Genomic DNA, 25448 nt, shown 5'->3' on the forward strand with positions numbered 1-25448 from the left:
CTGGCCCTAGATAACCACTCTTCAGTTTTGTCTCAATGAATCTGCCTTTTCTGAGGACTTCATATCTTATATGAATTATGTACTATGTAGTCTTTTTCTTTTAACCTATTTTTGGCTGTGTCAGGTCTTATCTACAGCACCAGAGATCTTTGTTGTGGTGTGCAGGTTTCTCTCTAGCTGTGTGGTGGGAGCCCAGTACTTGCCGTGTCCAGGCTTAGTTGGACACTAACAAGACGTGGGGTCTTAGTTCTCTGAACAGGAATTGGACCCACATCCCCACATCACCACATCACCTTTCCACATGCATGGAAAGGTGGATTCTTAACCACTGGACCTCCAGGAAAGTCCCTCAATAAAGATGTTTTAAAAACACCCTTTTGCAAAACCCGGAGAACCCAGCTGAGAGAGCTGTGTGCAAAAAGGGGTTCGTTCGCTTCTGTACTTGAGTAAGTCAGTAAGTTCAGACAACACCGGCCTTCAGGTACCACCTGATTTGGGGGACTAAATCAGGTCCTCAGCCCTTGGGTGAAGGGGCCCAGCACGTGGGCTAAGACTTGGGAAGACTCTTGAGTGCGTTTGTGTGAGCAGAGTACTGGATTCTGAGCAGCCCTGCGTGCACTGCCGGCTCCAACTGGCACAGAGGGGTTGGGGGAGGCTACATCCATGGGAAAGCAAGGTGGGGGTAGGGAAGGACTGGAAGAGGGGAGGAGGCGGTCCTCAGACCACGTGACCTCTGAGTTACTCTATGGTCCTGGGCAAACACTGGCCCACCATCTTCATGCCATCATCCCCTGAGGGACTCGTTGAGCACTGCTCTGGACCAACACTGAGTCAGGATAGAATGTCAGCCCAGCAAGCCCCGGTCCCTGCCATCAGCCACCTGGCAGAGAACCCTGGGGAGAAGCAAGTCTGGACCACACGCTGCGGGTGCACAGAAGCCCCAGGGTCTGTGGCAGCACAGGCGGGGCCACCCACCGTGGCCTTGGAAGTGGTCGGGGGGCCAGGCAGACTTCCTGGGAGAAGGAGTTACAGAGCAGAGACCTAACAGGATGCGGCGGGAGGGGGAGCAGAACAGATGAGGGCAGAGCCAGCAGCCCAGGCCAAGGGGACATAGGGGCTGGGAGGGGAGGAGGTGGACGGAGAGGCAGGCACTGGTCAGGGAGGCCTTGTAAACCGGGTTAGGGAGGCTGGGTGTGATCCCACCTCCAGTGGGCTCTGATGAGACACTTCCTGACAGGACAGGTGTGAACTCACCTGGCCTGGCCCGCATACCTGGTCCACACTGCTTGAGGCTCCCATCCACGACTGCGACTTCACCTCCCCAGCTTCTGAGCCCTTCTACACTGTCTTTGATCCTGGTAAACCCACCACCTACGGCAGCTCAGCCCCTGCCCATGGCCCTTGCCCAGACTCCAGGACTTTCATCCTCCCCTTTGATGAACCAGCAGATTTACAAGCCTCTTCAGGCCAACCCTGCAGCACACACACACACACCCCCAACCCCGCTGCCATCTCGCTAATCATCACAGGGATGGACGAATCGGATACAGAGTAGATAAGGGAATGGCAGGAGGAAACCACTAGCTGCCTCAGTCTAATGAGGTCTAATCACCCTTATTAGCCCTGGGAGGCAGAGAAGGAGGCGGGAACAGAAACAAGCGATCTGGACGGGGGTGGGTAAGCGTTTTCCTGGACGCCTTTCTGCCCCCCACCCCGACACCCTGCCTGCTGAGCAGGGAGTGTGCGAGAAGCCTCCATAATCCTCCCACTCCTCTGCCCATACATAGTCTGTGTCCCCACTGCCACCACTGTGACATCAGAGTGTCAGACAAGGTCAAACACGGATCGAAAGCAGCCCCAGCTGACAGCACCTCCGGGCTCCAGCGTTCACTTACGTGACAAGCTCTGGTTTAGCAAATGTTTAGGGAACACCCACTGTCCATTCATTCATCGGCTTGTTCATTCATCATTGACTCGACTGCAACGATCACACTCCTGGTGTGTGCCAGACACCATGCCAGGCACAGAGAGGGGAGGAGAGGAATCAGATGGGGTCCCACCTTGCAGTGTTCCCCTGCCTGTAAGTGGATGAGACCATGAATTAAGACATATGACTTTACAAATAACTACAGGGCAGAGCGACATGTAACTACAGGGCAGAGCGACATGTGCTACAACCAGATGAGCACAGGTGTCAACAAAACTCAGAGGAGATGCACCTGCCGAGCCTGGTTCCTGGGGAGGGAGGCTGATGGTGAGTCTTGTGAATGAGGAAGTGTTCCCGGTACAGAGGTGTGTGCACACGTTACAGAACGCATAAACTAGAAAGCAAAAGTAGCTGTGCTAATAGCCCCAAACTGGAAACAACTGACCCGAATGGCTAGTTATGGTAGAATGGAGCGAGTAACATCTGATGTATTTATACAGTGGGATATTATACTGTTAAGCAAATGAATGAGCCATAGAGCTATGTTGGGTAAAAGAGAGTGCATGTATTATAAGTTCGGTCACATAAAGTTCCAAAACTAAACTCAACTACAGGACTTAGGAATACACATACACAGGTGGTAAAACTATAAAGAAAAAAAGATAATGAGAAACTCGGATTAATGGTTCTGTTTGGGAGAGAAGTTATGATTAAGGGGAACACACTAGGGGGTTTGAGATGCTGATAATGTTCAATTCCTTGCCTGGGTGGTTGTTCGTGGACAATGCTATATAACCATTCATTAAAATGTACAAACATGTAGCTTGACCATAGACGACAACTTTCCCAGTGAGGGGATATTTGCACACTCAAGACAGAAAAGTGTGGTAGTTGCAAGCCTGCTTTTTTACTGTTTGCTGATGGTGATAGAAGCAAGGTCTGATGCTATAAAGAGCAATATTGCATAGGAACCTGGAATGTCAGGTCCATGAATCAAGGCAAATTGGAAGTGGTCAAACAAGAGATGGCAAGAGTGAATGTCGACATTCTAGGAATCAGCAAACTAAAATGGACTGGAATGGGTGAATTTAACTCAGATGACCATTATATCTACTACTGCGGGCAGGAATCCCTCAGAAGAAATGGAGTAGCCATCATGGTCAACAAAAGAGTCTGAAATGCAGTACTTGGATGCAATCTCAAAAAGGACAGAATGATCTCTGTTCGTTTCCAAGGCAAACCATTCAATATCACAGTAACCCAAGTCTATGCCCCAACCAGTAATGCTGAAGAAGCTGAAGTTGAACGGTTCTGTAAAGACCTACAAGACGTTTTAGAACTAACACCCAAAAAAGATGTCCTTTTCATTATAGGGGACTGGAATGCAAAAGTAGGAAGTCAAGAAACACCTGCAATAACAGGCAAATTTGGCCTTGGAATACAGAATGAAGCAGGGCAAAGACTAATAGAGTCTTGCCAAGAAAATGCACTGATCATAACAAACACCCTCTTCCAACAACACAAGAGAAGACTCTATACATGGACATCACCAGATGGTCAACACCAAAATCAGATTGATTATATTCTTTGCAGCCAAAGATGGAGAAGCTCTATACAATCAGCAAAAACAAGACCAGGAGCTGACTGTGGCTCAGACCATGAACTCCTTATTGCCAAATTCAGACCTAACTTGAAGAAAGTAGGGAAAACCACTAGACCATTCAGGTATGACCTAAATCAAATCCCTTATGATTATACAGTGGAAGTGAGAAATAGATTTAAGGGCCTAGATCTGATAGGTAGAGTGCCTGATGAACTATGGAATGAGGTTCATGACATTGTACAGGAGACAGGGATCAAGACCATCCCCGTGGAAAAGAAATGCAAAAAAGCAAAATGGCTGTCTGGGGAGGCCTTACAAATAGCTGTGAAAAGAAGAGAAGTGAAAAGCAGAGGAGCAAAGGGAAGATATAAGCATCTGAATGCAGAGTTCCAAAGAATAGGAAGAAGAGATAAGAAAGCCTTCTTCAGTGATCAATGCAAAGAAATAGAGGAAAACAACAGAATGGGAAAGACTAGAGATCTCTTCAAGAAAATTAGAGATACCAAGGGAACATTTCGTGCAAAGATGGGCTCAATAAAGGACAGAAATGGTATGGACCTAACAGAAGCAGAAGATATTAAGAAAAGATGGCGAGAATACACAGAAGAACTGTACAAAAAAAGATCTTCACGACCCAGATAATCACGATGGTGTGATCACTGACCTAGAGCCAGACATCCTGGAATGTGAAGTCCAGTGGGCCTTAGAAAGCATCACTACGAACAAAGCTAGTAGAGGTGATGGAATTCCAGTTGAGCTATTCCAAATCCTGAAAGATGATGCTGTGAAAGTGCTGCACTCAATATGCCAGCAAATTTGGAAAACTCAGCAGTGGCCACAGGACTGGAAAAGGTCAGTTTTCATTCCAATCCCAAAGAAAGGCAATGCCAAAGAATGCTCAAATTACCGCACAATTGCACTCATCTCACAAGCTAGTAAAGTAATGCTCAAGATTCTCAAGCCAGGCTTCAGCAATACGTGAACCGTGAACTTCCAGATGTTCAAGCTGGATTTAGAAAAGGCAGAGGAACCAGAGATCAAATTGCCAACATCCACTGGATCATGGAAAAAGCAAAAGAGTTCCAGAAAAACATCTATTTCTGCTCTATTGACTATGCCAAAGCCTTTGACTGTGTGGATCACAATAAACTGTGGAAAATTCTGAAAGAGATGGGAATACCAGACCACCTGATCTGCCTCTTGAGAAATTTGTATGCAGGTCAGGAAGCAACAGTTAGAACTGGACATGGAACAACAGACTGGTTCCAAATAGGAAAAGGAGTACGTCAAGGCTGTAAATTGTCACCCTGCTTATTTAACTTGTATGCAGAGTACATCATGAGAAATGCTGGACTGGAAGAAACACAAGCTGGAATCAAGATTGCCGGGAGAAATATCAATAACCTCAGATATGCAGATGACACCACCCTTATGGCAGAAAGTGAAGAGGAACTCAAAAGCCTCTTGGTGAAAGTGAAAGTGGAGAGTGAAAAAGTTGGCTTTAAGCTCAACATTCAGAAAACGAAGATCATGGCATCTGGTCCCATCACTTCATGGCAAATAGATGGGGAAACAGTGGAAACAGTGTCAGACTTTATTTTTCTGGGCTCCAAAATCACTGCAGATGGTGACTGCAGCCATGAAATTAAAAGACGCTTACTCCTTGGAAGGAAAGTTATGACCAACCTAGATAGCATATTCAAAAGCAGAGACATTACTTTGCCAACAAAGGTTCGTCTAGTCAAGGCTATGGTTTTTCCTGTGGTCATGTATGGATGTGAGAATTGGACTGTGAAGAAGGCTGAGCGCTGAAGAATTGGTGCTTTTGAACTGTGGTGTTGGAGAAGACTCTTGAGAGTCCCTTGGACTGCAAGGAGATCTAACCAGTCCATTCTGAAGGAGATCAGCCCTGGGATTTCTTTGGAAGGAATGATGCTAAAGCTGAAACTCCAGTACTTTGGCCACCTCATGCGAAGAGTTGACTCATTGGAAAAGACTGTGATGCTGGGAGGGATTGAGGGCAGGAGGAGAAGGGGACGACAGAGGATGAGACGGCTGGATGGCATCACTGACTCGATGGATGTGAGTCTGGGTGAACTCTGGGAGTTGGTGATGCACAGGGAGGCCTGGCCTGCTGCAATTCATGGGGTCACAAAGAGTCGGACACGACTGAGCGACTGAACTGAACTGAACTGATTGGGTTCATTTCCATCTTGGGCAACTGATTTGACCTGTCCAAGTCTCAGGTTTCCTCATGTGTAAAATGGCGATAATAATAATACCAGCCTCATAAAGTTGTCATAGGATTAAATGTGATAGCAAATGTCAAGTGCTTGACACAGAGCCAGACACATGAATGTAGTAATTAATCCTGATCACCATAATCACCACCATCAGCACCATCATCAGTATCACCACCATAACCATCATCATCACTACCATCATTATCAGCACTACCTTCAGCGTCACCATCATCACCACCATCACCATTGCCACAATCATCACCGCCATCATCATAACCACCATCATCACCATCACCACCATTACCACCATCACCATTACCAATATCATCACCATCACCTCCAACACCATCATCACCATCACCACCATCATCACCATTACCACAATCATCACCATCACCATCATCACCATCACCACCATTACCGCCATCACCATTACCAGTATCATCACCATAATCATCACCATCACCACCATCATCCATATCACCACCATAACCATCATCATCACTACCATCATTATCAGTACTACCTTCAGCGTCACCATCATCACCACCATCACCATTACCACAATCATCACCATCACCACCATCTCCATTGCCACAATCATCACTATCACCACCATCACCATTACCACCATCACCACCACTGTCATCAGCATCATCATCACCATCATCACCACAGCCTCTTTTTCCTTCTCATTAATCCATCCAAATCACTTCTTCCTTATCCTTCTCTTCCTTCTTTATTCTTCCACCTCTCTCTTCTTCATAATTGTCTTTATCTAGAAATGGAAATGACCCAGTGACAATGCTCCCTGGGGTCATAGATAGTTCTGCTGCTGCTGCTAAGTCACTTCAGTCGTGTCCGACTCTGTGCGACCCCATAGACGGAAGCCCACCAGGCTCCCCATCCCTGGGATTCTCCAGGCAAGAACACTGGAGTGGGTTGCCATTAGATCTTTGTAAATAAGGAAGTAAAATGACGCCTGCCGTTTTTCAAAGCTCTTTTATTCTCAATTTCAAATTATCTGTCCCATTGACAGGACACATATCCTAGTTTATTTTATTGAACTATTGACTTACAATGCTGTATGAGTTTCAAATGTGAGAATGGTGATTCAGTTATATGTATAACACACATATACATATATATATGATGTGATGATATGATGATGTGTATATATGTTATATTATATATATAGAATATATGTATTATTTGTATTATATGTATGTGTGTATATATATTATACAAATAATCTGAAAAAGTATATATATTATATATATATATTATTTTCAGATTATTTTCTCTTTTAGGCTACTATAAAATATTGAGTATAGTGCCCTGTGCTATACAGTAGGTCCTTGTTGGTTATCTATTTTACATATAGTCATGTGTATAAATTAATCCCACCCTCCTAATTTATTCCTCCCTACCCTTTCCCCTTTGGTAACCATAAGTTTGTTTTATATGTCTGTGGGTCTAGTTCTGTATTGTAAATAAGTTCATTTGTATCTTTTTATAAAAGATTCCACATATAAGTGATATCATATGATATTTGTGTTTCTCTGTATGACTTACTTCACTCAGTATGATAATTTCTAAGTCAATCCATGTTGCTGCAAATGGCAATACCTCATTTTTTATGGCTGAGTAATATTTCATTACATGTGTGTGTGTATATATATATATATCTCACATGTTCTTTAACCATGTGAGATAGGTAGATATAGATATGATGAAATATTATTCAGCTATAAAAATGAGTGAAATCTTGCCATTTGCAGCAACATGGATAGAACTTGAGGGCATTATGCTAAGTGAATTAAGTCAGGCAGAGAAAGACAAATATTTCATTGCAACTATGTGTGGAATCTTTTTTTAAAAAGGGGGAAAGAAGCTCACCAATACAGGGAACAGATTGGATTGAAGGTTGCAGGGGAGGTGGGTGGGCAGAATGGGTGAAGCAGGTCAAAAGGTACAGACTTCCATGTATAAAACAAGTAAGCCAGGGGATGTCATGCACAGCATGCTGCTGCTGCTGTCTCTTCAGTCATGTCCGACTCTGTGTGACCCCATAGACGGCAGCCCACCAGGCTTCCCCGTCCCTGGGATTCTCCAGGCAAGAACACTGGAGTGGGTTGCCATTTCCTTCTCCAATGCATTAAAGTGAAAAGTGAAAGTGAAGTTGCTCAGTCGTATCCGACTCTTAGCGACCCCATGGACTGCAGCCCACCAGGCTCCTCCGTCCATGGATTTTCTAGGCAAGAGTACTGGAGTGGGGTGCCATCACCTGGCCTCTAGTTAACAACACTGACTGCATATTTGAAAGCTGCTAAGAGTGTAAACCTTAAATGTTGTCATCACACACACACAAAATAATCTATAACTCTGTGTGGTGATGGATGTTAATTTTAATTAGACTTATTGTGGTGGCCATTTTGCAATATATACAAATATCAAATCATTACGTTGTACACCTGAGACTAGTATGATGTATGTCAGTTATACCTCAAAGAAAAAAAGAAGAATGAAAATCTCTAGGTCCATCCATGGTTGCTACAAACGGCATTATCTCATTCATTTTTATGGCTAAGGCAATGCCAAAGAATGCTCAAACTACCACACAATTGCACTCATCTCACACACTAGTAAAGTAATGCTCAAAATTCTCCAAGCCAGGCTTCAGCAATATGTGAACCGTGAACTTCCTGATGTTCAAGCTGGTTTTAGAAAAGGCAGAGGAACCAGAAATCAAATTGCCAACATCCGCTGGATCATGGAAAAAGCAAGAGAGTTCCAGAAAAACATCTATTTCTGCTTTATTGACTATGCCAAAGCCTTTGACTGTGTGGATCACAATAAACTGTGGAAAATTCTGAAAGAGATGGGAATACCAGACCACCTGATCTGCCTCTTGAGAAATTTGTATGCAGGCCAGGAAGCAACAGTTAGAACTGGACATGGAACAACAGACTGGTTCCAAATAGGAAAAGGAGTTCGTCAAGGCTGTATATTGTCACCCTGTTTATTTAACTTATATGCAGAGTACATCATGAGAAACGCAGGACTGGAAGAAACACAAGCTGGAATCAAGATTGCCGGGAGAAATATCAATAACCTCAGATATGCAGATGACACCACCCTTATGGCAGAAAGTGAAGAGGAACTCAAAAGCCTCTTGGTGAAAGTGAAAGTGGAGAGTGAAAAAGTTGGCTTTAAGCTCAACATTCAGAAAACGAAGATCATGGCATCCGGTCCCACCATTTCATGGCAAATAGATGGGGAAACAGTGGAAACAGTGTCAGACTTTATTTTTCTGGGCTCCAAAATCACTGCAGATGGTGACTGCAGCCATGAAATTAAAGGACGCTTACTCCTTGGAAGGAAAGTTATGACCAACCTAGATAGCATATTCAAAAGCAGAGACATTACTTTGCCAACAAAGGTTCGTCTAGTCAAGGCTATGGTTTTTCCTGTGGTCATGTATGGATGTGAGAATTGGACTGTGAAGAAGGCTGAGCACCGAAGAATTGATGCTTTTGAACTGTAGTGTTGGAGAAGACTCTTGAGAGTCCCTTGGACTGCAAGGAGATCCAACCAGTCCATTCTGAAGGAGATCAGCCCTGGGATTTCTTTGGAAGGAATGATGCTAAAGCTGAAATTCCAGGACTTTGGCCACCTGATGGGACGAGTTGACTCATTGGAAAAGACTGTGATGCTGGGAGGGATTGAGGGCAGGAGGAGAAGGGGACGACAGAGGATGAGATGGCTGGATGGCATCACTGATTTGATGGACATGGGTCTGGGTGAACTCCGGGAGTTAGTGATGGACAGGGAGGCCTGGCGTGCTGCAGTTCATGGGGTCGCAAAGAGTCAGACACGACTGAGCGACTGATCTGATATGATCTGAATATTTCATTGGATGTATACATATATACACCGTATTCTTTATCCATGTCAGATAAAGGAAATATAGATCATCATGTAGATATGATAAAATATTATTATGTGGAATTATAACAAGGCATGGTGAAGAAAGCCCTGTGGGTGGGGTCTTTGATCCACATGGTATTTGCTGCAGCACCTAGTCAGGAGCTGGCAGACCTACTTTCAAAATGGTATGCTTACAGAGCTGTCACCTGGAACTGACTGTGGGCCAGGAGTCCAGCTGGGCTGATGGCTGGAGGCTCTGTTTCTCTCCCAGTGCTGCTTGGGCTTCCTAACATCATGGTGAGTGGGGTCCAAGCTCTCCAGGATCTTAAGAGCATGAAGCAGAAGCTGCATTTACACTGTAACCTTCAAAATCACATTGCGCCCCCTCTGCTACACTCACCAGCCAGTCCACCTCCCAGCAGGAGAAGTATCAGCATTATGTTCTAAGAGAGCAGGAATGAAGGGGGCTCCTGATGCAGGCATCTCACAGTGTCGGGTAAACACGGGCACATTCATGAAGTTTCTGTTCAGTTACCCAGTCATGTCCGACACTTTGCGACCCCATGGACTGCAGCACACCAGTCTTCCCTGTCCTTCACTATCTCCCAGAGTTTGCTCAGACTGATGTCCATTGAGTAGATGATGCCATCCAACCAGTTCATCCTTTGTCACCCACTTCTCCTCCTGCCTTCAATCTTTCCCAGCATCAGGATCTTTTCCAATGAGTCGATTCTTCACATTAGGTATCCAATGTATTGGAGTTTCAGCTTCAGCATCAGTCCTTCCAATGAATATTCAGGGTTGATTTCCTCCAGGATTGACTGGTTTCATCTCCTTGCTGTCAAGGGACTCTCAAGAGTCTTCTCCAGCACCATAGTTTGAAAACATCAATTCTTTGGTGCTCAGCCTTCTTTATGGTCCCACTGTTGCATCCATACATGACTACTGGAAAAACCATAGCTTTGACTACACAGACCTTTGTTGGCAAACTGATGTCTCTGCTTTTTAATATGCTGTCTAGATTGGTCATAGCTTTTCTTACAAGGAGCAAACATCTTAATTTCGTGGCTGCAGTCACCATCAGCAGTGATTCATGAAGACGAACCGTAAACTGTAGACTGAAGCTCAGTTCCCTGAAGGAAACACACAGGCTTCTGTGGAGGTGAAATGGGGCCATTCTTTAGATAGGGAAACCAAGAAGCCTTTCTGAAGCCAAAATCAGAAAACTTCTTGGTCATAGGAAGAGGGAGTGGGCAGGGAAATGGGGGCTCTCAGTCCTGGAGGCTGGAAAACTGGACAGCTTTGGCTGGAATCCTGCTCAGTCATTATTTTTCCTTTGGCCAGGCACTTCACAGAGAGAGCTCCAAGCTGGTGTTTTTTTTTTTTGTTTTTGTTTTTTTAATTTAGTATTTATTTGGCTGTGTTGGGTCTTAATTGCAGTATGGGAGATCTTTAGCTGCAGCATGTGGGATCTAGTTCTCTGACCAGGGATGGAGCCCAGGCCCCCTGCATTGGGAGTATGGAGTCCTAGCCACTGGATCACCAGAGAAGTCCCCTCCAAGCTGGCCTTTGTGGAAGCTGAGTGGGTAAGCCCAGGTCACCTGAGGAGTTCCCTGAGGTCACTACCATGAGCTGTTCACCCTAGAGCCTGGTGCACAGAGTCGTTAAATTCCACATGGGGGTCTGGCTTTTTGTTTTTTCTCCCTGGTCTGTGTTTTGAAATTGCTGGGTGGTACTACGTTTATAAACTTAGAGAGTTTCCTCCAAAATGAAATCAATACTGTCAGCCCTACTTTATGGGAGAATGATTTCCAAATTGCACAAAATGAATCCCTCTAATATCTGCATTTCAGGAAAGAGTCTGAAACCGCTGGAGCTAATCTGACCAAACCTGGAGGGGAGGGAGGGGTCCTGGGGGTGTGTGCTGGAATTGCCTGGGGGAAGGGTATGCATTAGCTAGAGGTAGAAGGTGCTGGCCAGTAATTATTTGGAACCAATCACCATTTCCCAATGAGATCTCAGTTGCAATCCACTGCTTGTGTGAGGAAGGGCCGCTGAATCAGCAAAAGACAGCTTGGAAATAAAATGGAAGAAAGAAAGTGCAGAGTGTCCAAGAGAAATGGCAATTTTATGTCAGCTGTGTTAAGGGGAGCAGGCTGAAGGCTGGGTGTCCCATGTAGAAAGCCATGACCTTCGCTGGGGATTGGCCTTCTAATAACATCACGTCCCATATCTTGAGCACCTATGAGGCACTGGGCACTCAGTTCAGATAAATTCTCACAGTGCTCTGATGGAAACTGTTATTGTGCCCATTTTACAGATGAGAAAAATGAGCTCAGAGACTTTAAGGGACTGTCCAGAGCCACACAGCTGCCAGTTGGTGGAGGCAGGATTTCAATCTGAATTGTGAGGAAAGTCTGTAGCCCTTCACAACATTTAATCTTTCATTTACACGGAACAGCCCTGAGATGCTATTTCATATCCATTTAGAGAGACAAATGGCAACCCACTCCAGTACTCTTGCCTTGAAAATCCCATGGACAGAGGAGCGTTGTAGGCTACAGTCCATGGGGTCGCAAAGAGTCGGACACGACTGAGTGACTTGACTTTAGAGAGACAAAATACAATAAAAGCAGACCTAAGCCTGATAACACTGAGTTTCAGCCAGGAAGCAGAGAACCAGAAACCCAGGGCACTTGCTCCAGGTGTTCTGGAGGGCCGTTGGGCTACTTCCATTAAGTCTAAGACAGGCTAGGCCCAAGAACTCCACCCCTAGGTATGTAGGAAAACCTCCCAGAGGGCACAGGGAGGCGCCACCTAGAAGGTGCACGGAATCCCAGTAACTCCAAGTCACAGAACAAAACTGAAAACTCCCTAATTGTCTCTCTGATGAGGGGTGGTGAAGAGGGTACAGCCTTGCAGGCCGATGGCCCTTCAGAGAGGGGGCTTTGGTTATCCCGGGGAGAAAATAAACTGGACTTGAATTCTAGGAGGAGGAGGGGCTGGTTTTCTCTTGAGAGCCAAAGGTGGGAACACTGCTGGCTGGAGGTGTAACCCCGTCCCCCCACGCTGCCCCCGGAAGTGCAGCTCTCCTGGCCTGCCTAAACCTCGGCGGCAAGGTCTGCTCCTCTGAGTAACCCCCAACCCCCATCCCCCACTGCAACCAGCCGCGACCCTGTGCAATCTCGCCGCGCAGCACTTGGCTGCTGCCATTTGCCCAACACGTTTCGGAGAGCTGGGAACTCGGGCTCCTGCCTGCGGATTTATGGTCCAGGAAATGCACTTCAAATTGGTCCCAGGATACCCGGATCCAGGAATCAGACACCATCTTTTGGGGGTGGGGGGTGGGGGGTGGGAGTGTGTGTGGAGAGAGACCTAATTACGCCTGAGAGGCGATTCCACTTTGTTCCCCCAAAGCGCAACGGCTCACGGGATGGAGGGGGGCTACCTGTTGGCCGGGGCGCAGGGGAGGAACGGAATTTGGGTGTCTTTACTTCAAGGTTTGTGCGTAGCTGGACTTTCTCTTAATTTATGGGGAGGGGCCAATGGCCAAATACCAGTTTTCTTTCTAAGGCGAGCATCCCCTTTCCCCCACATGTGGACCCAAATCGCCTGTAAGGAAAAAGGAAGGATCATTTGTCATAGAGAAAACCACCTGTGGTCCGCAGAGAGCCTCTCCAGTCAAGTCAGGGCCAGGCGTCCCAGACAGGAGTCGGGCGCGAGGGGCGAGGCGCGCGGTGGGCTAGCCGAAACGCGCGGGGCGCCCCTGGCCTGCCCAAGGCCTACGGCCCCGGCTTCACCTCGAGGCTCCCGGGAGGGGGCAGAGAGCGCCCTGGGTGCTGGGCGCCTTCCCGTTACGCAGTTCCTGTCCCTTTAAACCCAAGTCCCGGGAAAGACGGGGGGAGGGGGGGCGTCTGGGGCGCCGCGGCTGGACCCCTATTTCCAGGCCGATCGGAGCAAGAGGTGACGCCGGGCGGGCGGGGCGCCCCGAGTCCCCGCCCGCGCCACGCGCCCTCAGCCAGGCGGGCCAGCTCCCCTCTCCAGGCCGCGGGCGCGCCGGGGGCGGGGGTCCGGGCGGCCGGGCGGGGGCGCGCGGGCGGCGGGGTGCGGGGGCGCGCGCGGGCGGGGCGCGGGGTGCGGGCGCGCGCCGCGCCGGCCCGAGCGCGCGAGCCGGGCCCAGAGCGCACGCCACCAACGCCGCCGCCGCCGCCGCCGCCGCCGCCCGACCCGCCGCATTGCTGCTGCCGCCGCCGCCCGGCCCGGCCCGGCCCGCGGCCCCCAATATGGTGCAGCCGCCCGCGCCGCCGCCCGTGCCGCCGCCGCCCGCGGGCCCCGCCGCCGCCCTCGGGCGCCCGCAGCGCGGCAGCCGCAGGTGGGGGACTGCGCCCCGGGCCTGAGCGCCGCCGTCCCCGCCTGGCCTGCGCGGCCAGCCCGGCGGGCTCGCCTCCGAGGGGCACTTGCCGCTGAGGTGGAGCCGTTCGCACCAGCCGCTCTTGCTCCTGCCCCCTCCCTCCCCCTCCCCTCCCCTCCCCCGCCCTCCTCCCCTCCGGTCCTGTCTCCAGCGGGAGCGCGAGACGCTGGTCAGGCTCCGCGGCGCAGCTCGAAAATGAATAATCGCCCCCAATTGACTTGAATTCCTCCGAAGCCGACGCCGCGGCCGTCCGCCGCCCGGGATCTGTTCGCTGTGTTTTTTGCTTTCTCCATTCTTCCTTAAAAAAAAAAAAAAAAGCAAAACAAAACCAGCCAGCCAGCCAACCAAGACTCCGGTTTGTTGATCGCCTTTTTTTTTTTTTTTTTTTCACCGTTTGCGGGATTTGCAAACCGAGTTACATGCATGTCCAGTGGGGGCAGGTTTAATTTTGACGATGGAGGGTCCTACTGTGGAGGCTGGGAGGACGGCAAGGCGCACGGCCATGGCGTCTGCACCGGCCCCAAGGGCCAAGGCGAATACACCGGCTCGTGGAGCCACGGCTTCGAGGTACTGGGCGTCTACACCTGGCCCAGCGGCAACACGTACCAGGGCACTTGGGCGCAGGGCAAGCGCCACGGCATCGGCCTGGAGAGCAAGGGGAAGTGGGTGTACAAGGGCGAGTGGACGCACGGATTTAAGGGGCGCTACGGGGTGCGGGAGTGCACGGGCAACGGGGCCAAGTACGAAGGGACCTGGAGCAACGGGCTGCAGGACGGCTACGGCACGGAGACCTACTCCGATGGAGGTAGGTGCGCCCGGCGCGCGGGGGCTGGCGGAGGAGGGACCTTCTTCTCTCGCTTCTTCTGTTTTATCTCTGGGGAAGTCGAGCTTCTCCCTCCAGAAGGCCGTGGGCACCTGGGGCATTTCCTGGGGCTCCCTGGAGGCCACAGCGGCCTTGGCTACAGGTTGCCTCACTGCCTGGTGGGGGACAGCGCCCCTGTGCCAGCGGAAGGGTGTTGGGGGCTTTCTGGGAGCAGTGCCAGGCCCGGGAGCCTCGGAGCTGAGCCGGGTGTTAGTGCATCGTCCAAGAGCAGGCCGGAAAGGCCAGGCTGGGCCCGCGGCCTCCTCTGGGACCCAGCAAGGGCGCAGGGGGGCTGGGAGAGGGCCCCCCCCCTTGCTGGCCCAGCTCCCTGGGTGTCGGCCTCTGGGAGTCAGGCCCCTGCTCTGCTGCTTGTTTTTCCTGCGGTGCCTCCGGGCCTCTCTTAGTCCTGATCAGCCCAAGCCAATGGAGAGAGAGCGGCTGGGAGAGCTAGAGGCGGGGGACGCGCACCCAAACCGTCACAACAAGGCAATAAACTTCTAGGTGGTTGGACGCGGGGCTAGCGCTGTTGGAGCAGGCTGCTGGCGGGAGGGAGGCAGGGAGGCCCATCTGTTTAGCGTGAGCCCAGGAGTCTCGCCTTCAGCGGCTGAATCATTTTCACCGGTAGTTCAGGGATGCTCCGTGCCTTCATCCCAAGATGCCGCCACATTCCCGGCTGAGCCGGCGCCGGAAGCCAGCGTGCTGCCCGCCCTCCGCGGCTCTAAGATGGTTTCTGTGCAGGGAGCCCTGGCTGTCCCAGACACTCCAGTGTCCACTCCTCGGGGCATCTGAGAGGTGTGGGGCACTTCTGTTCCTGGAAGCCAGACCCCAAGCAAGCCTGCTCCCCAGAGGCCCCCTCCCCCATCTGGGAGCTTATCCTGATGAGTGGCTCCCTCTTGGCGGCTGGCTAATTTTTCAGGCTCGGATGCCTGGGAAAGGAGTGGGGACTGGAGGGGACTTGTGTGCTTCTGCTGGGCACAAGAGTCACAAACATATGTGCGGTCCCCTGCTCGCTCTCTGAGGCTCCTGAAGCTTGTGCTAAACACCTGCTCCCCGGCCACATCCAGGAGTGTCAGAGGGCTGGAGAGTAATTATTATTTTGGCTTATGCAACTGAGAGGCAGGGTTCGTTATTCCTGCGAGGGGAGGAGGCGTGGGGGGCAGTTAATTATATAACGCTCCTGCCTGTCAGAGCCATGGCGCCCCGTCCCAGGCGGCCTCTTCTGTGCTGTTGTTGTTCTCCTGGAGTGGGTTGGAGAGTTTCCTTGACCCTGGGGTGCCCGGGGCAGGCCGAACAGACAGCCCTCCTTGGGTTCTAGGCTGTGGGCGTGTGTGTGTGTGTGTGTGTGTGTGTGTGCAGGCACGGCAAGGCCCAGGCAGCAGATGTGGGTGGCTGAAGTGGGCGGCCAAGCAGCCTGGCGCTCCCAGCTGGGCACTTTGGGAGCCCAGGGCAGCCGTCACCCGCGGCTCTGGTCTGGCTGCTCTGCAGATCCCTCCCTCCGGAGGTTCTGCCAGCTGTGTCTGTGCCTGGAGACTGGAGCCTGGGAGGAGAGGGGCTGGGCCGGTCCCCAGTGGGACTCGGCAGGGTGTCTGCGAGGGAGGTCCAGCACCGTGGTCGGCCCCCCTTCCCCAGAGATCTTCAGTGGCCCATGGAATTCTAGCCTCTGTTCATCAGACACCTCCCAAGTGCCTACCATGAGCAGGTACTCGGGACCCTGCTGGATGGAAATCTGTGCCCTCACGGAGCTTCCATTTTAGAGGGAAGGGTGGTGGTTTCCCTGGGAGGAGAGGATCCGATCCTGTGGGGGCCACGGGTGTAGGACGGGCTGTGTTGTTGTGAGAAGCGCTGCTGTCATTGGGTGGACATCCTTGGGTCTCCGTCGGCTACCAACCAGCTCCACTGTGTCCACCCCCTAAAACGCTTTCCTCCACATCATCTTGCTTGAGTCTCACAGGTTGCAGGGGAGGGAGTCATGTCCACCACCTACCGAGCCAAGGGAGGCCCTGGAGCCCATGGGACAGGACTGAGCCCCCAACCTTTGGTGGCAGAGGCGAGGGTTTGAACCCCTAGTCTGTCCAGGGTGGGACCCCCCCTATCCTCACCCACATCCCATCACCTGTGTGCCAGCCAAGGCAGGCACAAGGATGCAGGGTGCCAGGCCAACTTGCTGCCTTTTGGTTGGCGACAAGGCAGCACAGAAAGTCGAACCGACCTTTGTGGCCTGGAATAATCAGGCCAGACGTCTGGGGCTACTGGAACCCAGTCCCCACCCCTCACTAGGAAGGGGGTGGCTGTTGCGAATGTTTGCCCTCAAGCAGTGCGCGGGGCGAGCAGAGTTGACATGATGTTTCGTAATCTACCAGAACTGAGTGATGGTCTCCACGCCTGCTCCCAAGTCAACTGGTGGGCAGCGTGGGTCATGCTTGGAGAGGGCCAGCAGAGTCTTAACGAGCTCATGGTCCTGCCTCCAGCCCTGCTTTCCTCTGCACACGGGATGGGGATGTGGGGCGGGCAGCCGCCCAGCTCCCAGTGCTGACTTGGGGAAACGGCGATTTTCATGAATAATGCACCAACGGCAAATGTATTCTACATTTAGCTGGAATTGGTATGGAATCCATTTCAACTGGGGACACTTCTGCCAACTCCTCCTCCTCCAGGTTCATCCTACCCCAGGCACAAGGCCGGCATTGCTCACTCAACTGAGCTGAGTGGCTTCCACTGTCTGTCGGGTGACCCTGAAGAGATGGTGAGGCCTGAGGGCACAAGGGTGTCAGGAGCACACGCTGTAGGGTCGACACCCATTGGGCTTGAATCCCGGTTGTGCCTTTGCTCTTCTCTGTGACCTTGGGGTGAGTTACTTAACGTCTCTGAGCTTCTGTTTCTGAAGCCATACAAAGGGCCAATAGCAACGACTGTGAAGTAGGTGGGGCTTAATTGAGGTGGTATACATGGCAGTGCCAGGAATAGAGTAAGCATTCATTATTATTTAGCACCGTTTTATTGTTAGAGTTCACATGCAATGAATGTCACTTACAATGATCGTTATTAGAACCAAAAGCCAGACATGACGATAATGATCATGAAAATGTTAATAAACGGCCATGCTCAACACTTACTGTGTGCCGGGCATGTGGCGAGTGTCTGCATGACCACAGCACTCAGTCCCTGTTCGTTTCTGGGCTTGGTTTTCTCCTTCCTCCCATTTCCCACTTTGGGAAGCAGAGGCTCAGAGGAGCCCGGTGACTTGATGCTGCACACTGGGCGGCACCTAGAGTCACACTCAGGGCGGCGGTTCCCAAGCTCTTGCTTCTGTGCGGAACACCTCTCCCTGAACTCCCTTGTGCAAAGCTCCATGCTGGTTCTTCCTCTCCCTCCACACCCTCCTTCTCCTCTGGGCGCGCAGAGGAGTTGCAGGCAGGAGCACACGGCCAGATACCCCACCCGGGCCCTCTTCTCCGCTTGATGGACCCCTGCTTTGCTGCACAGGTAAATATTTCCTGTCGGGTGCCATGTGCACAGGATCCCTTGGACCAAAAGTTACCCCCCGCAAATAAAACCCTCCCACAGCCCGAAAGATGTGAGTCATTGCACACACCCGGCCGCTCCCCCTCACATACAGATTCCGTTCACTGGCCCAGATCCCTCGGCCCACACAAATCACACACGCCCACAGTCAAAATTCAGACCCCCTGCGCCTGCGTGCGCGCACACAGTACACCTGTCACTGGAGACGGTTTCCACCCTGTCCCCCAAAACACAGCCACGTGCGCCCTCCAGCTCTGTTCGCTTGCCAGGTACTCCAGGTCCCCCCACCTCCGCTCCTCCCGAGAAGCGGCACTCCCCGTAAAGAGAGGGTGCCAGCCACAGAGCAGGGCTTGGGTACTTATATGGGTCTGCGGCTTTGTTTCCACTTTAAATACACATTTAGGCAGTCAGTACCCCTCCCCCTTTAAGTGGGGGAAACCCTCTATCAAAATAAATGACTTTTGGTGCTTGGAATATGTGAAAAGTGAACTTTTTTTTTTTAATCCAAATGCTTAATTTAGGAGGAAGCAGGTCCTTGGACAGGGATATTGAGCCAGTAGGAAATCATTTCAGAAACAAAAGGCAATTGGAGATGAAAGTGTGTCTTCAGAGAGTCTTTCAGCCCCTTTGGGGAGGGAGAAGGCTCCGTGAGGTGAAAGGAGAAGGGAAAGCAAATAACTAGTTCTTTGTTGCCACTAATAGCTGAGAGAGGAGTGTTACTGAAAAGTCCCCTCACCCAGCACAGCCCTGGAGCAATTTGACGGGCTTTATATTAGGAAGCCTAACTGAGCTGGTGAAGATCAGCGCCCTCCGAAAATAGCCATCCACTGGGTAGCTAGTGAGTGGCCCTCGCTGACACTAACAGTTCATGCAACGAACCCAAGGACAGGGGACTGTGGGTCCATCTTCTGAGGATGCCTGTGGAGAGAGGAAGCCCCCGGGAAAAGGTGGTGATGGTGGCAAGAGGGCAGGGCCAGGAGTGTCTGCCATTTTTCCTCTTCCTCATCTTCCGCCAGGTCTCCACAGCTCTAAAGACAGCTAGCTATCAACCCTGAGCTGATAAGTCTGTATAAAACACTCCTCAGGTCCTTCAATGTCAGTACAGTATTAGATTTGTGAGCCCTGGAAGGACGGGTGATGTTTGAATTTTCTGCAGTGATTCGTCTCCTCTTGGATCAACTGCTCCCCAGATTGTAGTTTCCTGGCTTGGGAAAGGGCACGTGGTTGATGAAAGTGGTGTTATGTGGGGTCCTGGCTTTGCCAAACAGGCTCTGTGGACTAGCGCAAGGGGCCGGCTCACCAGTTGTTCCAGAGACGGGAGCGGCCCCTTCAGCACCATGGAGAGCGCTCCCCTGTTCTGCCTGAGCTGCTGGGAGAGACTGCCTTGCTCCGATTCCCTCTGGGCACTTCGTCCACTAAGACCTTGTCTACTGGCCAGTTGAATGCCTTCTCGGTGTCTCCTTGTGAGCCAAGGGGGCATTTCCCAGCTAGGGTGGGCAGGGTTGGAATGGGGTCCTTTAGTAGAACTCATGCAAATCAAACCTGAGGTTTACTTCTGCCTTGGGTTGTGTGTGTTCAGTTCCCATGGGGTGTACAAGGGTTACAAGTGCACACCAGGGGCTTCCCTGGTCATCCAGTGGCTAAGACTCTGAGCTTTCACTGCAGAGAGTGTGGGTTCAATCCCTGGTCAGGGAACTAAGACCCCACATGCCACGTGGCACGGCCAAATAAAGAGAAAACGTGCACACCAGGAAGTGCACACACGGCAGCAAAGGAAGGATTTTGTCTGTTGCAGACAATGAAAGATGGTCTTGCCTCCGTTCTGTTTAAATCAGCATCAATGGATTAGTCATCTGAAGCAATTCTGCCCAATCTGCATGTGGCCATTTGAATTTAAATTTGAATTAATTGCAATTAAATGAAATTTAGAAACTCAGTGCCTCTGCCATGCTAGCTGCATTCCACACGCTTAAATGCTGCTTGTGACTTGAGGCCACCACCTTGGACAGTGCAGAGACAGAACATTTCTGTCATCGCAGAAAGTCGTCTTGTACAGCACCAGTGTGGAGCATAAGAGTCGTGCAGGAAGGGCTGTGTGTCCCGTCACTAAAGTAGTGCCCACATACAGTGGTCACTCAGTAAATATGTGTGGGATGAATCCATTGGGCAAAGGAAGCAGTATTTGGTAATTTCATTCACTGTCATCATTTCACACATCCATCCTGTTGCAAGAGCTTAGAACTGGATGTAGACAGTTAAAGGGAAATTTAAAAACCCTCTAAAGCATCACTGTTAAAATTCCCTGATTGGTTTTGTTTTGTTATCAGCTCTGTTGTTGCTCATAGACCTGCCAGCGTTTTCCATGAGTAAGATGGATGGTGTTGAATACAGTGAATAATAGAGAAGATGTTCTAATGCTGTGAGGCAGTCATGGCCAGGAGACATTGTTGGAATACTGTCTAATGAACAGCATTCATTGTAAAGTGCTAGGCAAGGGACTTTCCTGGTGGTCCAGGAAAGCCTGGACCCTGGTTGGAGAAATAAGATCCCATGTGCCATGGGGCAAGGAAGTCCATGTGCTGCAACTACTGAGCTCACGCACTCTGGAGCCCGTGTGCCACAACCAAAGAAGCCTGCACGGCACAACAGAGAGCTTGTGTGCTGCAACTGAGACCCAGTGCAGCCAAATAAATAAATATTTTTTTAAGTGCTAGGAAACACAAGCAGAAAAATAAGTACCCTTTCATCTGTCCACTTTCTAATGGTCCCTTTTCCTCAGCTTGATTCGTTCAATAATGGAGCATTTACCAAGTTCCTACTATGCTCACAGCGTAAAGACTAAAACCTCATTTTCAGTGGGTCCACCTGGCAGTATCTGCTGCGCCTGACTCTGTGTCTTTGTCCCATTGGGCTGCTGCAGCGGAAAACCATAGACCAGGTGGGGGATGGGGAGGTTATAAACAACAGCATTCATTTCTCATGCTTCTGGAGGCTGAGAAGTCCCAGATCAGGGCGCTGGCAGATTCAGTGTTTGGTGAGGACCTTCTGGGTTGCAGACCGCTGGCTTCTCTGTGTCCTCACATGGGGGGAGGACAGAGGAGTTCTGTGGGGTCTCCTTCATAAGGGCACCAGTCCCATGATGGTGGGCCCCATCCTCATGACCTCATCACCTCCCAAAGCCCGTACGGTTCTGGGGGGACACAAGCATAGTCCATAGCACTATGTATACAGTACATAGTTTGAAGTAATGTAGGCTGTTGGAAAAGAAATAAGCAAATAAAATCTAAAACACAAGAAACAGCATGACATGACTTTTACAGAAAAATATGTAGTCTGGGTACAAAACTATAATATGTAAAATAATTAGGAGTTTCTCATGCCAGACTTCGGCATCTCAAAAGGAGATTCCACAGGTGAGGGTTCTGTGAAGGGAAGGGAGAGCCATGTCCGTCCTTAAGTGAGCCCCAGAGGCATCCTCGGAGGGGCACCTGAGCCGAGTCTGAATGGCGGGGGGTAGTGCGGTCGTTACACCAGGACTGAAGTTGCTGGCCTTGAAGGAGGCTTGTCCTCAGCGTCGGTTTTCTCCTCTCCATGATGAAAGTGTTCGTCACTTCAGTCGTGTCCAACTCTTTGTGATCCCATGGCCTGTAGCCCGCCGGGCTCCTCTGTCCTTGGGATTCTCTAGGCAAGAATACTGGAGTGGGCAGCCATTCCCTTCTCCAGGGGATCTTTCCGACCCAGGGATCTCCTGCATTGCAGGCAGATTCTTTGCCATTTGAGCTACCATAGCAATTTTTTCCATATGTGTCATCTCACGAATTCCCTGGAATGTCAAAGTTATTGATTCGGACACAGGGAGGGCTCCCTGGTGCTTTTGGAGACCTCCGGTTGAATCAAGGGTCAGTCTTGCTGCTGGTGCTGGCCTGTCACTGTCTCTTACCCCAGGCCAGGGTGTCCTCCACCTGACTGTGTGTGAGTCGCCTGGGAGGTGTGTTAAGATAGGTTGCTGACCTCCTGGGTCTGAGAGGTACCCCCAGGAATTTACATTTCTTACAAGTTTCAGTTGATGCTAATGCTACTGGTCCGAGGACCCCACCTCTAGAACCACGGTGCTAGGCAGCCCTTCTCATCCCCAGCCACACAGTAGCTCCACCAAGGATGGTGTCCAGGGAGACTGTTAGAAATGCAGGCCTCCCATAGACCTGCAGGATCAGAATCCTCGTGCTTGCAAGATGCCCAGGAGGTTCACATGTGGGCAGCTCCATTCAAGTTCCTACCTTGGCTGCATGCAGAGTCATCTGGGCACTATGAAAAATACGTGGTGCCGGGCCCCACCCAGAGATGCTGACGGGGTGATCTGTGTGTGGCCTGGGTATTTGAGTCCTTTTTCAAGCTGCCCAGGTGATTCTTATGTGTGGTTTGGTCAATGGCCTTGTGTCCAGAGCAGCCTCAGCCACACGTTGGGATCACTAGGATGGTTTGAGGGAGGGACGTGTCTGGGCTCCATGCGGCACCTCTCCAGCCAGGATCTCGGATGGTGGCATCCGGCTTGGGTGTGTGACAAAGGAGGCAGGGCTGAGAGTCACCGCTCTGGACAGTGTTTTAAACTCCGGGTCACATGGCTCACGACAATGAAATAGACTAGCATTCCCCAGCACCACATCCATGAGGGTAAGCGATGTTTCACTTCTGCCCCATCACCAGCAGCCTCCTTCTCTGTGTCTCCCCTCTGTTTCTTGAAAGGATGCCTCTCATTAGATTTAAGGCTCAGCCAAAGTCCAGGATGATCTCATCTCGAGGACTTTATGTTCGCTGCATCTGCAGAGACCCTTTTTCTAAATAAGAGCACACAGGGGATGTCCCTGACGGTCCAGTGGCTAAGCCTCCATGCTTCCACTGCAGAGGGCATGGGTTTGAGCCCTAGTTGGGGAACTGATATCCCACATGCCACCTGGCCCAGCCCAAAATAAATTAAGATGTTTAAATAAGGGCACATTCCCAGGTATCAGGGTTTAGGACTTGGACATCTCTTTTAGGGGACATTTTTCAACCCACTGCAATGTCATACCAGTTTTGGTTTGAAAGAGCTCCAAGGTGAATACGTGCTAACTGGAATCCTGAAGCCAGGAGATTCCTTTGGAAGAAAGGTACTCACTGTCTTCACATCCACTTTGTTCCAGGGGCTGAGCTGTGCACTTACCACAAGTGTTATTTCTTTTAGTCCTTTGCTGCTTGTTCAGTCGCTAGCTCACGTCCGACTCTTTGCAGCCCCATGGACTGCAGCACGCCAGGCTTCCCTGTCCTTCACTGTCTCTCAGAGTTTGCTCAAACTCATGTCGATTGAGTTGGTGATGCCATCCAACCATCTCATCCTCTGTCACCCCCTTGCCCTCCTTCTCTCAGTCTTTCCCAGCATCAGGGTCTTTTCCAGTGAGTTGGCTCTTCACATCAGGTGGCCAAATATTGGAGCTTCAGCTTTGGCATCATTCCTTCCAATGAATATTTGGGGTTGGTTTCCTTTAGGATTGACTTATTTGATCTCCTTGCAGTCCAAGGGACTCTCAACAGTCTTCTCTAGCACCACAGTTTGCAAGCATCAATTGTAGTCCTTAAATCAGTGGTTTGAGGTAAGGTGTGCATGCTCAGTTGCTTCAGTCATGCCCGATTTTTTTCAACCCCATGAACTGTAGCCCACCAGGCTCCTCTATCCATGGGATTCCCTCAGGCAGGAATACTTCCATTTCCTTCTCCAGGGGCTCTTCCTAACCCAAGGATCAAACCCAAGTCTCCTGTACTGAAGGTGGATTCTTTACCATTGAGCCACCAGGGAAGCCCTTGGGGTAAGGCATGGGGTCTCATTTAGGGGATGAGAAGGTGAAGTGTGCAGTTTCCGTGGCTTTAGGAGGTTGCATGACTGTTGGGTGTTGGGCTCAGCTGGCCCAGAGCCGCCCACAGTCCCAAGCGATGGTGTTCCCCAGTGGAGCCATCATTTCATCTCCCCTTCCTTACAGCTGAGGACGCTGGGGCCAGAGGAGCCCATATCTCACCGTGAAGCAGAGGCCGGAGAGGGTGACACCATCTTTTGAGCCTGGACCTCCAGTGGGCCTTCGTCCACATTTGTAAACACGTGGGTTCTCCCAGGCCCCGAGAACTCTGGCCCTCTCCCAGGGGCAGGCAAGTCCTGTGACATTTTGTGGGCACCTCTGGGGGTTGCAGACTCCCTGAGGCTTCTCCGTAGACCCCAAATGAGAACCCTGCCATTCTCCATGGGTGTCCGTAGATTTCACAGCTGAGATTTCACAGCCAGTGGGAAGTGGACAGAGGACCTGCAGACTCCTACGGGTCTGAGTCTGAGGCATAGGGCAGGAGTGGGCACTGGGCCTCCCCTGCCACTCCATCCCTCCTTCCTTCTCAGGATGCTCCACTCCAAAGGCCCACAGCCCGAGGCTTCTCCTGGAGGACTCCAGGGCCCACGCTTGCAGCCAGCCTCTGACGCCCTGACCTTACTCCCACCCTGCTCCCTGCAGCTGCCCTCTGTCAGCTACCCTCACTCCCATGCCTGGTGAGTGTCTGGCCTTTTGAGCTGGGGGTGAGCCAGACTCCTTCTTCCTTTTTATAAAAGTTTTGGCTGTGCTGGGTCTTCCCTGCTGCGTGTGGGCTCTTCATTGCGGTGCGGGCTCAGTAGTTGAGGCGCGCAGGCTTAGTTGCCCCTTAGCACGTAGGATCTTAGTTCCCCGACCAGGGATTGAACCCCGCATTGGAAGTGCGGATTCTTAACCACTGAGCCACCAGGGAAGTCCCTGCCCAGGCTTCTTCCCTGTGGTCCTCTTGTGAGATAAGCGTGACCCCTCCATTTTACAGATGGGGGGTGGCCCGAGGCTCAGGGAGGTAGGGGAGATGGGAAATGCTGAAACAGGCACTGAACTGCCTGTGGTCTGACCAGGGCCGCC

General features: G+C 50.9%; 1 protein-coding gene across 1 annotated transcript in view; it reads left to right on the plus strand.

Moving 5' to 3' along the window:
• Nucleotides 1-14277: 14277 nt before the first annotated feature.
• The window catches only part of JPH3 (junctophilin 3), a 76402-nt gene continuing 65231 nt past the window's right edge, over nucleotides 14278-25448 (plus strand). The window contains exon 1 of the mRNA XM_086350266.1: nucleotides 14278-14919. Coding sequence (XP_086206392.1) covers nucleotides 14538-14919 — 382 coding nt within the window. The 5' untranslated portion in view covers nucleotides 14278-14537. The remainder of the gene's footprint in view (nucleotides 14920-25448) is intronic.

The sequence above is a fragment of the Bos grunniens genome, chromosome 18, assembly GCF_055505025.1.
Source record: "Bos grunniens cultivar Pamir isolate PY7600 chromosome 18, Bosgru_T2T1.0, whole genome shotgun sequence".
In the NCBI taxonomy this organism is placed as follows: domain Eukaryota; kingdom Metazoa; phylum Chordata; class Mammalia; order Artiodactyla; family Bovidae; genus Bos; species Bos grunniens.